The sequence below is a fragment of the Varroa jacobsoni genome, unplaced genomic scaffold (genome assembly GCF_002532875.2).
Source record: "Varroa jacobsoni isolate VJ856 unplaced genomic scaffold, vjacob_1.0 scaffold_1184, whole genome shotgun sequence".
NCBI lineage: Eukaryota > Metazoa > Arthropoda > Arachnida > Mesostigmata > Varroidae > Varroa > Varroa jacobsoni.
Window position 1 is genome coordinate 32,748 of NW_019214086.1, and position 16,310 is coordinate 49,057.

General features: G+C 41.1%; 1 protein-coding gene across 2 annotated transcripts in view; it reads right to left on the reverse strand.

Moving 5' to 3' along the window:
• Positions 1-1,057: 1,057 nt before the first annotated feature.
• LOC111267419 (dystrophin) overlaps positions 1,058-16,310 on the reverse strand; it is a 37,024-nt gene continuing 21,771 nt past the window's right edge. For both annotated transcript variants that reach the window (XM_022845660.2, XM_022845661.2), the window contains 18 exons: positions 15,613-15,930; positions 15,182-15,338; positions 14,594-14,897; positions 14,031-14,308; positions 13,307-13,639; positions 12,531-13,124; positions 12,010-12,289; positions 11,538-11,641; positions 10,502-11,374; positions 9,727-10,338; positions 9,078-9,353; positions 8,425-8,829; positions 7,675-7,992; positions 6,571-6,876; positions 6,070-6,218; positions 4,467-4,932; positions 3,650-3,794; positions 1,058-1,413 (listed from right to left, as the gene is read on the reverse strand). In XM_022845660.2, coding sequence (XP_022701395.1) covers positions 1,211-1,413; positions 3,650-3,794; positions 4,467-4,932; positions 6,070-6,218; positions 6,571-6,876; positions 7,675-7,992; positions 8,425-8,829; positions 9,078-9,353; positions 9,727-10,338; positions 10,502-11,374; positions 11,538-11,641; positions 12,010-12,289; positions 12,531-13,124; positions 13,307-13,639; positions 14,031-14,308; positions 14,594-14,897; positions 15,182-15,338; positions 15,613-15,930 — 6,121 coding nt within the window. In that variant the 3' untranslated portion in view covers positions 1,058-1,210. The remainder of the gene's footprint in view (positions 1,414-3,649; positions 3,795-4,466; positions 4,933-6,069; positions 6,219-6,570; positions 6,877-7,674; positions 7,993-8,424; positions 8,830-9,077; positions 9,354-9,726; positions 10,339-10,501; positions 11,375-11,537; positions 11,642-12,009; positions 12,290-12,530; positions 13,125-13,306; positions 13,640-14,030; positions 14,309-14,593; positions 14,898-15,181; positions 15,339-15,612; positions 15,931-16,310) is intronic.

Genomic DNA, 16,310 nt, shown 5'->3' on the forward strand with positions numbered 1-16,310 from the left:
ACAAACGGCACGTATCAGAACCAGTTATTATATAAATATGTAGCACTATATCTATTATATGGAAGTCACCGTGCGGCTATAAAATATTGTCGCCTATACGAGCTCCTTTTCAAAAAGAAAAAGGAATAATATAACTCTATGTATTAGTCTTTTTATTACTTATTGGATCAAAACCTGCCAGCCGAGCAAACAGCCTCGTAAAGATAAGTTTTTGTTGCATTACGTTAACAGATGATTACATTTGTTCTGACATAAGTATTATAAGCTTATGTAGCGAGTAGGCAGAGAAATATGTAACCTTTTGACAGTAAAAACGTAGAAAAGTGACCCACTGCCTGGACTTCACGTCATAGACTGTATTTAAAAAGAGGCATGTCTGTCGAAGAAAAACCTCGGACTATGCCTAGTTATGGGTCTTTTATCGTCTGGCATAGCTACACTATTTCAATAAGATTTTAATAAATCTGAAAGAACATATTTGATATTCCGTATGTTCACAAGGTCACTAAACAACGGGGTATAGTCAAGACGCCAGGTCACAGAGCTACAGTGGGCTCCGAGTTCTATCTTCTGTTATAGAATTAATTCGGGAACGACACCTACCCTAATCTCAGAAGTATTTATTCCAATTCATCATTTTCGGCCCAAACGGCAATAAACCCGACAGTTTGGGTCGGCATGCACTAACCAGCAGTTCACTGCAGATTTTATAGTCTACTTCATAAGCTATCTTCTAAGTAGAAACGCTGTAGGCTTTGCTTTCCTTATACCTTTTAATAGAGGTCGACAATTTTTTCTCCCATCACATTATGAATAAGATCAAAAAGGTAAGAAAAGGACTTGAAAAATTAAGGCTCTAATCTAAAATACCTTGTCCCATATCTAATTCATTGCTCTCAACCTTTTCAATCACTCAATCAACCAAAATTCCGTAAATATAACATATTATTAAGCTTGCTGACAAAATATAACTATTTATACCTTGCTATGGAAATTCAATTGATATATAAAGATAGCTAACCATTACCTTACAACGGTTTTTCAAATTAGGCAGGTCTTTTCTAATTTTTCTTAAATTTTCTGATGTATCTCTTAGTTTTTTCAAAGACTTATACATCTGTGTCTTAGACTCAGTGAAGTAAATGGATGCATAGAAAATACCCATCGAACACCGACTAAATATTTTATTTTTAAATAATAAATACGCAACTTAACGCAATCTGCGTAATATATACGCACTAACCTTGTAGGCTTGCAGGGCCTCTTTGACACTATCATCAACACCAAAGTCGACAACGATCTCGAGTATCTTTTTGTGCTGGGCCCCCACCCACGTCTCCAGTTCGCCGAGTTCATCGGAAAGTTCAGCCAGACCCATGCTACCCTCAATCTGTGGAAGTACGTCACCAGCACCTGCGTGATAATCAGCAAAGTTGTTTCAGCCCGCCCAGTCCACGCCCATAAAAACATGAAAGCGGAAAGAAAAATAACACCAGGAAAAAAGAAGAAACAAATATTAAATATATCATTCTATATTCTCGCACCATAAACATAAGCCAGTATACCTACGACCATATGAGTAGTGCATGATTCTACTACTTATTCGTTCGCATAACTTATACCGTAATCGTACCTTGTATATATCGTAATGAAAACGCGTAGGTCTTGTCGAAGTGAGTACCTCTATCTGTTAATTGCATTTTCTTATATTTCCTATTTGTTTCGATTTTTAACGACTGGCTTATTGTTAGGAACCGGGCGAAGTATACGATGTTCAGGCACCTAGGTACATTTAGGTAGTTGCGCTACGATTTTGTGTCACCGGTGTTTTGGTTCTGCGACCTGTACGCACATTGATATGATATTTCTTTTTTTTTTCTTTTTCGTTTCGCTTTATTTGTACAGCTGTGACTTATTATCTTACACTTGAGGTTAGACATGTTCTTCACGAATGTAGAGTGTTCAGATAAGAGATATCAGTCGTGTAATTTCAGCCAAGCCACAATAATGGAATTAGAATCTCATGGTAAAACATAGATCTATTTGACGCGAGAGTGTTGTCTAGATGCACGTTGCTGTTTCGTATCAAACCTCTACAGGTAAATGCTTTTCATGGTTCTTAAATATGGCCGACGTTGTAGGTACTGTTGCGCTACGGACAGACAATAAACTTGCATACTGGCGGATCTACAGTTAATTGCGATGCATATGATCTCCAGGAGCTACATGGTTTTGTTTTGTGCTAGCCGTGTATAAATCTTTTATCATCTACCAGCGTATCTCTTGACATCTCAGTGGAGTAACCTATTTAATTTCAATTTAAAAATAGAAATGAGTAGACGCCCATGGCTTGTCGCCATCGTCACACGAAATAAAGAAAAACAATAATAAAAATCAAACATTTTTTTCTGTCGTAACAAATGGCATCTTGCTGAAGTATCGCCCCTATATGAAAGTTCCTCTCCGGGAGTTGTCCACTGCGTGAATCAGTACGCAACTGCTAATCTAGGTGGCAGCCTAAAGTATTGGGAGGCTCCAGCCGTCTCTTGAAACTGATACACAAAAATACGTGGCCTTTTAAGGCGTCCTTTTTGCCGCTCAAAATTAAAAGGTTAGCAGGTGTACTAATTTCAAGCATTGCGACTGCTATCGCGGCAATTTTTTTCTAATAGCTGCAACCATCGCAGTAAAGTATCCACGAGTTATTCGACGGAGCCTTACTGCCGAGAAACTGATGCAGACATGCATAGATGACGTGACGCACGTTGACCGCTGGGCACATCCGGAAATCATTTGGGTCCGCCGTGTGGCGATTGGAAAAGAATGGAGCAGAAAAGAATTTGGTAAAATATTTGATTGGTAAAAAACGGTTGCCGGTTAAATGGTTCTCATAGAAAGATGATAGTTGGTTCAAGGGACGAATCTTCGATACACCTACGTATTCTTAAAATAAGTTGCCTTATCTTATCACTCATGTAATACAATGAAATCGCTAATGTCCGATGAGATCTCCAATGTCTATCGCATAGTCTGACTCAACTTCTTTCAGCCAAAGGGTAATCCATCAAAGCTACACCAAGTTGTTCGATTTCGTCCAGATTTCGGAAATGGAAAGTTTAGTATATCATACCTAACGCGCCAATCTGATGATAGCCTTAGCGTCATCATAGCTATGAATCCAATGAAAGAGTGTTAGGTCTTCACGAATATACTACACTATAGTTCTGCAATGCCTGCGTTCACATACTGTATAATGTTTACTGCTTCAAATGCTTGCATTTATGTTTGACTTGTTGTTTCCCTCTCGGCGCTTGATTTTATTTTTAAAAAATACGGTTTTATCATTATTGTATTATTGCAACTTATAATTCACTCGAACCATGATGAACAATGTCCACCGTTACAAGTATCTTCTGAAGTCGTAATCAACGCAATGCTACCCATTTTATTCCACTCGAAAACCCTACCCACTATATGCAAAATTCGAGATCACCCAACCCTTCTCTTCCACATAAATGTACGCATCCATTTTCCACTTACAAGCTCGTGTGCACCTCGTCAATAAACACACGAACGGTATTCACGCACCAGCAAAGACCTATATAATATCTTGCTCTTTGGTGGTCAAATCATTTCAGACAATTCTTACCGGGGTGGTCTCGGCGGGGGTAGGTCTGTTGAGCGACGAGCAGGGCGAGCGGAGGGCCACACCTGGCAGCGACGGCACACAATCTCTGCCACGACGCGACGCAACGCTCGAAGTCAGTCTTGCAACCCGGCAGCAACGGGAACACCTAGGAAGCCGTTTGGCAACAGTAGCAAAGAGACGTCAAAACATCAAAACAGTCAGGGCAGTACGGGCAGCGTGACGTGCACCCCGCCAAAATGTTGAGTAGACGGCGTGTCCAAGTGAATTGGCAGTAGTAACAGCAGCAGCGAATCCAGCAACACCGAGATGATAAATTAATTATTCTACATTATAGAACTATGACTATATGATACGGTTGGTGCTTCAGGCCCCTTTGCTGTAGGTTACAGGAACCTATATAGGTGTAAGTAGAGTAGGCTTACTGCTAGCTAGGATACAGCTAATGTATTAGTGATGAAAACAGAGGAAAGCCTACGTTTAGTGAGCGAGCGTAAAACGTGACTCGCATCTTTCCTCCATTTCTAGCTTCAACTACACATTTAGATTTACATATGCATACTTTTTCTGAAAACAAACAACTAGGACTTGTTACCAATCGGTTGTTGTATTACCAATCGGTAACTGCTGCTGGTTACTTATAGAGACTCAGTAACGATGGTCAAGTATCTGTTTGACATCGAAATCTTTTTTCTAACTTGTAGAAGTTGTACATCTGGAAATTGCAATGAAGTAGCAATTAATAATGTGTACATATCACATTAGACCCCAAGAAAGCTGACTAAATTTACTAACTGTAATCTCATCTGAGTTCACCTACCTTCTCCAGCTGCTGGACCCTACGCTGAAGGTTGCGCATCATACGAGAATGTTCCAACATCACATGCTCGTTCAGCTTCATTTCGATTTCGGACCCGATCAGCGTCTCGGTCCCGGTCTGAGTGGACGTCTCGGATGCCTTCGTCAGAGAACTCGACGAGTCCCGCTCATACTCCGCCGACGCCCTCGAACCCGCTGGCGTTGATGTCAGTGGCGTCTGCGATGTTCGTTGCAAACGCAGCGGCATGCCAACAGCAGATAGCGCCGTAGAACGCAACGACCTCCGGGTCGAATCCTGCCGGCCACGTCTTGGTGAATCCCTGCAGATGAACGAACTTGACCTTAACAGGAGCCGCCCAGCTACGAACCGTTCGGCATCGAGCAGTGATTCATCCAAGCGCCGCTCTTCGGCATGGACATCGTTCATTAATTGTTCGAGCCGGCGTAAGTAATCTTCCAGCTTCTCCCTATAAAGGAACAGTATGTAGCATAAAGAAGAACGCTAAGAATGACAAGATGCTCTGAACCTTAAATGAGGCAACGGTACTGCATGTGTCGGCAGATCTTACAATTACGTTCATGTGCATTGTTATTATATGAAAAAAAATTTTAGAAAAAACAGGTACTGGTAATATAATTGGTACTGAGTGACAATCAGGATGTACACTTTGAGGCACTTAGAAATCAGATCAGAGGGAAAGAAGACGTTGCATTTATATAGCATATCTGAGCTAGGCAAAGACAAAGGGACGTAACTTTATTATAGCCACAGATGAGATCTCAATGTTTCAAAGTAAGAATGGTACAATTTCGATTTCTTCGCAGTCTCCTTTTATTGCTGAAGTTACACGATGAAAAACGAAGCTAAAACCCTATAATGGTATAAAATTCTATTTGTGAACGTATGTGTGACGATGCTCATTACGATTCTTATAAAAGGTACCTCTACAATATCGCGAAGGCTGGTCGAACATAATGGTCCGTATTCGTACGCCGTCGACGTGGTAATAACAATAATTTGTGAAAACCATGTAAAAACTCTTAAACGTCATATAATATTGTATACATAGCGTGATAATATATATATATACATGATGAGATCTATAGGATTTCCACATGATACATGTGGATATATGTATATATATTTAGTATGGAAGTCGTAAAACGCCCCTTCCATTTTTTTGCCCTTGATCAATGTCAGTTGTTAAATTGTAACGGGAACACTGACTGGACTAACGTACGTTTTCGATATTTTGACAAAAAAGACAATAACACATCACTTCTACCATAGGGAGAAAACGTATACCTTTCTTTCGCTGTTTTTTTTCTACACTCCTACCTAAGTCTATTATCAATACGTTTACGTTTAATTTCTACGTAAAATTATTATCTATTTGATCTTAATAGGTAGCGTTCACAACAATGCTTTCCAGAGCCAGAATTTGTTCAGCGTGAAAGCTGGAGAAGACGGTTGGTGTGCATTCGTGCATTACGCTCAATAGTAATAGCAGACTGACATTTTGTGAACCGGAAACAAAGAAGCAAGACGACCAACAGTCATCATTTAGATAATATCTATTCTATAAAGTAACTAATGACCAAACCTGAAATCGGTCAGTTGTTGACAAAGGTTCGAGAATTTATCACCAAGCGAGTCAATGTCGATTCTCTGTGGCGCGGAGCTAAGCAGAACACTGAAGAAACACGTGCGTTTCGAAGCCATCTCCGCCTCGCATCGCTTGACATTTTCTAGCTAGAACGTAACAAAAGCCATACGTTTGTTTAATGCTGTAAACTGTTCGATATCATCATGTAGATAGATACGTAACTTGCTCTTCACATGAATTAGTTTGCCACAATTTGATCAGGTTTGCTGTGACAGAGACGGACGCAGCCTATAATTTAAACTCTTACTTATTCAGTATTAGTAATTTACTATTAATGAAAATCTTATCGTGGAAACCGTGCAACCATAACAGAATCGATCTTTCAGCCCTGGTCGGCATCAGCATTTAATGGGCGTAACGATATATGGCCCTGAAGGATGTTAGGCCGTTCGTAAGAACTACTGCTACGAGCAGGCACTACCTGTTTAACTTTCTTGCCTTTTCAAATCCTTCCGCCAAATCCTGTGGCGGTGGGCTGATCGTCAGTAAAGTTTCGGCCTCCATGAACCACGCGCGGAGTTGAAGCATGTCCTCTCGGAGTTGTTCACCGCTCTTTGGTCGCTTTTCATAAGTTTTACTCTTTTGTAGTTCGAGAAGAAGGCTTTTCCACCGCTTTTCGATCAGATCGAGTTTCGAAGCGAGGTCAGATACGTCCACGGGTCCACACTGGGTAAGGAGCGTCCGACCGAGGTGTTTGGTCCGGTCGTAGACAGGAAGATGCTCCGCAGCCTGCGATTCGTAGTCCTGCAAAACGAGAAATATAAACAAAGGTAGCAGATGTGATATACGAACAATAAGAGTCCACAATGACTATCTCAAACAAATGGACAAGTTGCAAGAACGACAGAAGAGCTCAATAAAACGAATCAGGCTCAAAATGCCCTTGGGGCAAAAAACGACATTGCCAAACTAATTTCGGCAAGAAATTCTCTATTTATTTTGTTGAGTGCAAGCCACAGTGCACCAAGTATGATGCAACCAACACTTGATTATTTTTCGAGACACTTTAAAATGTTACGTTTGTTATATTTCTTTGGCGCGCATTCGTTTAACAAACCTATCCATTCGGATAGGCTGGAAACGGCGAGTTTCTACATTCGTACACAAATGGCGTCTGGTACGACACCACACTCTTCATGGGGATACGCTAATCCCCTACCCACCGATTCGTTCTTGAAGCAAACATTTGTCAAATAGGACACAGCAGATAGCGTGCGTTGCTTTCCATTGAATGCTTGCAACTAATCAACCTGTGTAACGTACAAAATGCAATCATAAATGATCGTTGTCGTAGGATCATACGAACTCGACCAAAGTAAAGATTATACTTAAGCTTAATGAGAACTAAAATAGAATTTAAGTTCGCTTTTATTGTTACGTAAAGTTAAAGAAAGTGAAACTACTATATTATGATATGTCATTGAGCTGCTGCGTTCTTATGAGCATACCAATCATGCACATTCTATTTGCAAGAGTTATACACAAAAAGATTATCTACTAGTCTGCTAAGACCCCAACGTGTCCCATTTACTTATCACTCACCGGCATCTTTTTTTTTAGCAGCGACAACTGCAGACGGCCTTTCTCAGTCGACTCCTTCATATTAGCTTCCATTGTGTCCAGCCAATGGGTGAACTTTTTGTATTTCGAGTTAAATCGTAACCATGTCTCTTTGTTCTTGAGCCACCGTTCGTTGACTGTGGCGAAAGAACTTTTCAAAGAAGTCCATTGTTCTAATAGGCCCTCAACGAGAGACGTCAACTTATGAGCCTCATCATCATTAGCTGCATAGACTGTTTTATGCTCCATTTTTGTATTGTCAATCGGAACTTTTAGCGAGGCGATGGACTCTTTGATCGTCTGTGAAAAACGCAGCCAGCATGGTTGAAATTATAACGATATGTCAGAAGGCAAATACTGTTTTGAAGTTCGTGTGCTATGAAAACAGAAATGAGACTTAAGTTAACCAAGGCCCCAAATAAAACGCGAACACTGACAACCGGATTTTGTAACAACGCAGAGAAGCATTACTTCCGTGACGGACCAGCTGACTACAACATTCGTCAGTCAATTAGGCATCGCAATCTAACGCATACATATTTTTTTGAAATGCACCTTAGTAATTATGATGTGTCAAATCTTACACAATGTTCATGTATGAGAATTTCAAAAACATTCGGCCATCTTCCTCACAAACAATCTTCCTCTAGACTGTTTAATTCGATAATGAGTTAGTTGTATATTCTATATCTTTTACTTTTCAACAGAAGACCAAAAAAAATTAACGCTTACCTGAAGTAATTCCTGCTGGGCTAATCCGAACTCCGTGAAATTTTCGTCAGCTAACATCCTCTGTAAATGTGATAACACGTCGCGCAGATTATTTACCTTCTCATGGTATTCAGCCAGGCTAGACGTAGGCGAACTATAAGCGCTATCGAGCCTCTGCGGTGTCGAGTACTTAATGCGGCCTGCTTCGTCCTCCCGAGATGGATATACATCCCCATGAGAACTTGAAATACGGCGAATGTTTTTAAGTTCAGCAATTTGTAGTTGTGCTTTATTCCATATGAGAGTAAGATTGCCAAGTTTGTTCCGGATCGCGTTTGAAGGTATTCCGAGGTCCTGAAGGTCCTGCGCTTTCTTCTTCACCAAGTTGACTTCATCCCCGACGCGTGCTGCACTCTCAAGCGAGTTCTACATAAGGAACAAGAGCTTTTAATAACTAATTAGAACATACAAAGCTAACCGGAAGTCTGAAAATATGATTTTTATTCAAGTTCTATTATCCAAGTTCCTCCTTAAATTGGCTATATATTTTTCTCTTCTGTTCACTATAATATGATTTTTCATTGAAACGAAACGCTTTAAGGAAAACTATGTTCAAACAAATACTCTATTTTTTTTTCTATCGAGAACAACATACTGCAAATCTTATTACTTACGTCCTTAACGCCGTTCTTCGCGTTGTCCAACGCCTGAACTAGCTGTTCTAGCAGCTTCTTCACAGCTTCGCGCTTATCTGTGATATCAGTTTCGAAACTTTGCCATTTTTCCCTAGCATCCTCAGCTCTCCTTTGAGTGGATTCCATCATTTTCCGACATCGAAGCCATCGCTCGCGAGCCTGAGACCATTCGACCGTAAACAGCCCGCTCAATGCGATTTTCTTGTCCAACTCGCCTGCAGCGGCATCCATTACGACAGTCTCTGCGCTCAGGTTCTGCGACAGACGAAACCATAATAGCATAGCAGAAGCCTTTTAAAATGTATGTTAAACAGCCTCTTCGGCATTTAGTTTATTGAAAAGAAATTAAAGATTTTTATTTACTAATATAATTGCTTTAATTACTAGTGTGTATGGTCATGGGAGCCGGCGTTGCCAGTGCAAAAGGAAAATACAGCCGTTTATGTATATCTCATAGAATAGAACGTTCGCGGAATATCTATTTTTGCTAGGCACACTAATTCCTCAAGCTACGATTTGCTTTCGTCGCTTAGTGTGAACACGATAAAAATGGATCCTACTTATTAGAAATATTTATCAGAATGTCACACTACTGCTATGACGAAGCAATCAAAGATTGTATACTAACCCTAGCGAGAGAGTCACATTCTTCCAGGACGTTGTCGTCACTCTGAATCAGGCACATGTCATTGACGCGCTGTTCCACGGCCTCCATTCGTTCCAGGAAGGCTTTGAGCTCGACAAGGATATCTTCTCGACCTGCACCAGCCTTTTCCCTCAATCGGTCAACCATTGAATTCCAACGTTCACTCAGTTTCGTTAGCTGCGGTTGAATAAGCAGCGTGTATTTGTCATCCGCTTTCATTAATTCAATGGCCACTTCACGGAGTTTCTTGACCACTTCGTTTAATTCGTGCATTTCGTTGTATAGACCGTGAAGGCGGCGTTGTCCAGCCGGTGACGATGTGTACTCCTCCTTGGCCTCGAAATAAAGTTCGGCCCCCTCAAGCCAAGTTTTGATTCGTATACAGTTGCCATTAAAGCTATCTAACTTTAGCCGCACCTCACTACGCCGCTCGACCGCGAATAAATGCTCCGCTTCAAAAAAGCATTCCTTTAGAGGCTCAATAGACTTCTTCAACAAAGCAAGGTCCTTTGTTGATAAGGCGTTCAGTTTGTCAAACCGTTCAAATAACTGGTGGAATAACTGACGCCGTTGATCCAATTCACCCTGGATTTTCTGTAAATAGAAGTGTAACGTATAATTGTAAAGATAAAATTCTAAAATGTTCAGTAGAATAATATACATAGTATAATCAGTGGAAACTGTACAAGCAATTTCAGTGGACTTAGTTGAAGGTATATTGGACGTATCTATTTTTAGTTTTCGAGCTTAAACCTGCCTGCACATATTCCGGTTCGAAGTAATCCATTCGAACTTGTTCTAGCCACGGAGCCAAAGCATTATAGAGTCCCTCCACCTCCCTCGAATAGTCAAGAGCCTCTTCCATCATAACTTTGGTTGCGGGCACATTATCACCAAGGACGTTATAACGTTCCTTGATGACATCGAGCCTTCGGTTAAGATCAGCTGGATCCTTGCAATAAACAGAGTAGTTTCGACCATTTCTTATTAGGATCTCCATGTCGGGTTTCATCGCGCTTAGCACTCCATAGAGATCCATACATTTCTTAAGTTGCTGCTCAATTAGTTCGGACTCATGGGTTGTTAGCTCAATTTCTTTAGATGTTGTTTCGACAGCTGTCAGCGAAGCTTCCACGTTAGCAAGCTTTTCTTCGAAATCGGCGGGAATTAGATTCGCACGAAGTTTTGTCACTACAGCCGCGTGTCGCTTCGCAAACACCTCGACACGTTCTGAGATCCTTTTCGCTGCCTCGGATCGGCCATCGTTCGCGTACTCCTTCGCTCGCGCAAATAGGATATCAATGACTTCTTTAACCCTAGTCATGTCGTCCCACTTCTGTTCTATGTCTTCCTTAGAAATGTCTTTCTTCAGAGTTTCCTCGCTCTTGGCTATGCTGTTTGTCAGTATCGTAATGCGATCCTCTGTGTCCTGGGCCTCCTTTATCATTCGTTCGAGAAGCTCGATACCTTCAGTAGCTTGCTTCAGTAAATCCCGATTTCGTTCGAAGATCCGGCCAGATTCGGTGTGGACGTATTCTGTCATCACGTTGAGTCCAAGAAGGTCATCACGGATTTGTGAAATCTCCCGTATTCGCTCAGGTTTGGCAGACTCTATTAAGGTCTCTAGTTCCTGCAGTAACAATGAATCCGAAAAAAGTTAGAGTTAAATTATGTGAAATGAGAAAAAATCATTGTCTAATACGGATGAGCCAGTTTGTAAGTAATAAAACAAACACTTCATGTAAATGAAAGCAAATCTAATAGTAGAGTTTAAGTGACAGCGTTGTACTGACGTCAAGTAGCCCTGAAGCCTCCTCCGCATCTACGGCAGCCTGTGGGAGCTTTTTGAGCTTCTTTTCAAGCTTATTGAGCCACTCGATTTTCATCACGATCAAATCTGGTAAATTCAAGGAAAAAGAAGCAGGTTTAGATGAAACTGACCGAACGTGACGAAGAATCTGCCTTTATTGCGTGCCCCGTTAAAGTTTATGTTTATACAAAATTTAATTCATTCGCATTAATGCTAAAACATAGTATTTACAAGAATGAATATAGAGTTGCGTAGTATGGATATTTATATATACTATGTGTTGCATAAGCAAACTTAGGTGGTAGCGTATTACGTCTTTTTGCTTAGAAAGCAGTAACGCTATAACATAATTGTCTATAAAGTCAGTTGAAGAAGTCTGCTTATGCAATTCTCATTCAGACTCAGGGCAGTTACCTTCGGGTTCATAATTAATCGCTAAAACTTTTCACACTCACTTTTGAATGTAGCCAATTTCGGCAAGGCTCCTCTCAAGGCCTCTTCCATTTTGTCCACACGACTATCTAATTCTGTCCAGGTCACCTTGATCGTATCGAGGTCCTCCTTCAGATCTTCAACATCTTCCAGTTTGCCAGCCTTTAACATTTGAGTCATCTGCCGTTCGAGCTTTTCCAGTGCACAATCTTTAGCCTTCTTTTTTTCACGTTGCGCTTGTAAGTGCTTTATCCGCGACTGCACGTCCACCCCGAGCTCCATAGGCGTTGTTGGGAACGTTTCCTAGATTGCAAAGTGAAGTAAAAACCATTTTCAGAGCTATAAAATCAATACTACATGAACTATAGAGCGACGTTTCGCGTATGAATATCTAACGTTAGACGATCACGTTGAACTTCAATCTATCAAAGGTTATCTATCTCAATCTATCGATCAAAGGTATCGGCTGGGAATAAAAGCAAATTGAATATAGAGTAGATCAACTTGGCGATCAGCGATTATCATCGCCTATACTTAAACCTACCTTTTCAAACAGCTCAATCCATCTGTAGAGGTTTCGAAGTTCTTCCGTGATTGAATTGTTCGTATGGATTGCGTCCTTTAGAGCCGAGGCCTTGGATGACGCTTCCTCTGTGATCTTCGCCCATCGTTGGTTCATAGCCTTGACGCTTTTCTGAAGCTCAATAGCGAACGCTGGCTCGGCTACTTTCCTTATCTCGCCAGCCATGTGGTTAACCATATCCACGTTTGGTTGCAAAATTGCTACGTCCGAACGCAGGTTTTGTGTCTGATCCAACAGCTCTTCGAGCTTATCGAGGTCAATCATACTCCAGCGCTTGTCATGATCCTCAACGAATTCGGCAATTCCGTCCATCCAGGAGTTTATCGAACACATTTCATCACGTAAACTGCGTAACGTGTCGACATGCCGGTTAAACACTCGAATACGTTCAGAAAGTGTATTGGTCACGCTATGCCAACACTGGTTCATTTTGGCTAACTGTCGCTCGAATGAGTCCGCCCATGGTCGTTTATGCTCGAGCCGCAGCAGATCTTCGGCAGTGTTGTTCAACTCGTGAAGGTTACCTTCCTCCTTATTCACCTGCTCTTGAAAGTCCTGTAGAAGTCAATATATCACGAGACGAAAACATGTATGTTTATTAATAATGTTTGCATACGATAATTTAATAGTAACGTTACTTAGCTGGCGCTGATGCTAGAATAATTACGTTACTTAATTTGGATCATGCTTGTCTTACAATTGTCTGAAGCCCAAGATTCCGATCTATACTGGCATACCATATAGTTCTTTAGCTGCTCTTCCATTTGTTCTAACGATTTGACGGCTAGCGAATCCCCTAACAAGGTAGCGTTAATGCTGCCGATCCATTTGTCAAGTAGAGAGACACTCTTCAGCAGTTTTGGCGGAGGCCCATCTCGTAGCGAGGCCTGTAACTGCCTTTCCAGCTCCTCCATCTCTAGGTGCGTATCATGCCACTCCTGCACAACCTCCTGGAATTCTGCAAAAACCGAGTTTCCAGCCAAAAGTGGCCGAGCTGCTTGGGTATCGGTCGCATCTTGCGATAACTGTTGCACTTGTTCCTTCTGTTTATGCGCTGTCGCCAGCCGTTGCTGGATTAGGAAAGCAAATCGAAAACGTGCACAGATTAAGTTTTATCCCCTATTATAGACTACAATGCATAGTTACGGTGCATTGCTAGCGCTTAAGATAAAATCGGACTTTGGAAAAAGCTGAAAAATTCGATATGGCCTGCGGTCGAGAAAAACTAGATGATTCTTACGTTGTTAGGTTTTCAGCATCGCTATGTAATAGAAGAATATACAATGCATAAACGAATTGTACGTTCTTGTTTGTCTTTCGTGCATACGACTACATCATTGACATTCTTTCTTCTTCGAGGCCGAAGCCTAGATTCGCCTTAAGGGTTTGAATCCTCATTCAGCCTATCCAATCCTACACTTTCAAGAGCATCGTACGATAGGTGCATCCCATTGAACTTACTTGACACTCCCAAAGCTTTTTCGTAATGTTGACCTGATCGCGACTACTCGACAAGTCCGGAGCGTCATCCTCGATAACGAGCTCTTCACAGGAATGAATAAAACGTCGTTTTGATTCGATATCTTTAACTAACATATCCATTCCGTTTTTGAGATTTTCAATATCCAAAAACCCAAGCGCTCGTTCCCGTTGCGAACGCACCAATGTCTGAACGGCTAACCAACGTCGTTCGAGTTCGGCTGATTTCTGTCTCAACGTGTCTCCGCTCACATCGGCAACTGCAGTCACATGATTATAAATCGTTGAAATGAATGATCTTCATCATTGGCTATACTGATTTTATGTCGCAGCATTTAAGGTGTTGCTAAGCCCAGCGGTTACAGAGGACACACAATCAAATACAGTCAAACTGTATGAGCGTATACAAAATGCATACTACGCTATATAGACGTTGTTGACGATCGTCGGAGCGTATAACATATGGTATTCTTCCTTCTAGCTACTCAACCACTAACGTAAAGCTCTGTTTAAGACAAATATCTGTTTCGACGTTTACTGCTTACCCTTGCCTTTAAGATGCTCATCAAGGGCACATATTGCATCCTGTACGGTAATTTCGAGGCGAGTCTTCTTGATGATTTTGTCGGCTTCATCGAGTTTTCGGATTTGCTCCTCCGCGCTCATGCCCTCCCAAAACGTGCCGACGCGCCCGCCCTCGCCCGTAATTCCCACCAGCGTCTCGAGACGATTGAGCGTGTTAAATGCAAGCGATACTTCTTTGGTAAGTTCAGAAAATGAGCTTTTTCGTGATACTCCACCTCGCTCTAGTTTGCGTTTCTTGTTACTACTTGCCTGGATCGAGTCGATCTGTAGTCACACATTGAAACAGACGTATCAATACAATAATATACAATACACGCGGTTTCGAAAGCAGAACATGCTCCTCATTATCGTAAACGATTGAATAAGTTCCAAACGCCTAGGAAGCAAAGAAGCACAGTGTTTTAATGTGTCTCTTTTTTGTTTTTTTTTTTTAAAATCTCGCAAATTCGGTCAGATTTTGTGAAAAGTGCAAAAACAACGCGAAAGTGTCCCACTACCATTGCGAATAAGAAATCAATTAGCTATCACAATCCACAAATAGTCAGTACCTGATCCTTTCCGCCGGCTTGGTCTTTACGCAGCTGCGTAAGCTGCATTTTTTTCAGCCACAAATTACTCTTATCTTTGTTTCGGCCAGCTACCTGCCGAGCTAATACATCCATCCGGTCAATCAGGACGTCCCACCGACATACAATTACATCACACCTGCCGAAAAAGTCGAGAATTAATACGTGACAAAGAAAAATATCAGTCAGCTAGAAGCAGTCCTTGCATAGAACGATCCTTGATTGTAGAATGATATTAACCATTTGAGCATTATCTTGATAGAGTTCATTATTGATATCAATACTGAATATAATAGGACATGTCTACAATAGCCCATAGACATCCGTTAGCGCAGGCGTCTAACGTAGCCAGCATAAGGGATATTCTAAAAGTTCATTTGAACCGTTGCTTAATCACATTGAGTGCCGCTGACCTTTTTGTAAGTTCCATGAGGGCCTGACAGCCCTTATCTTGTTTCTCAGCTGTTAGCTGAAGTTGTCGACATAGCTGTGTTAGGCGCGTATTTTCACTGTTCAAAGCTTCGGTCATTTTCTGCAAGCTCTGAATCAGCATAGTGTCGTCAGCGGTTGTTTCGGCATTGGCCTGGTCTTCAAGCGTTGCAAGCAGATCCTCCTTTTCCTGAAACCATTGCGAGAAAAACTCTTCCTCGAAAATCATCAACTGCAGTACTGCGTGCATTTGATGAAGCTTCACTCCATTTTCTTCGACCAGCTGGCAGAACATCGTGTACCTGGGGTATCAACAATGATCAAATAAGGACCCCAAATATTATGATTTGAGCTGAAAGGTATAATTTCTGTTGTTTCACAATATCTGATGTCCCAAAAAGGCCCATACAGCATCTGTCCTGTCACCACTGTTCCAGTAATTTATTACCTTTTTTATGTTATAATATTTTTTCCTTTTATCTTAAATATATATAGTTCTATAATTTAGAAAGTCCTAACATTACTTAAGATAGCAACATTTTTTTCGAATACTACTATCAGAAAAACTATTATTACTATTTATTCGAATAATATTGAAATAATTTATGTATAACTAATTTGATCTTGACCATTATTGCAGTTGCGCAATATATTGTATTTAAAAGCATGATCTTTATTTATG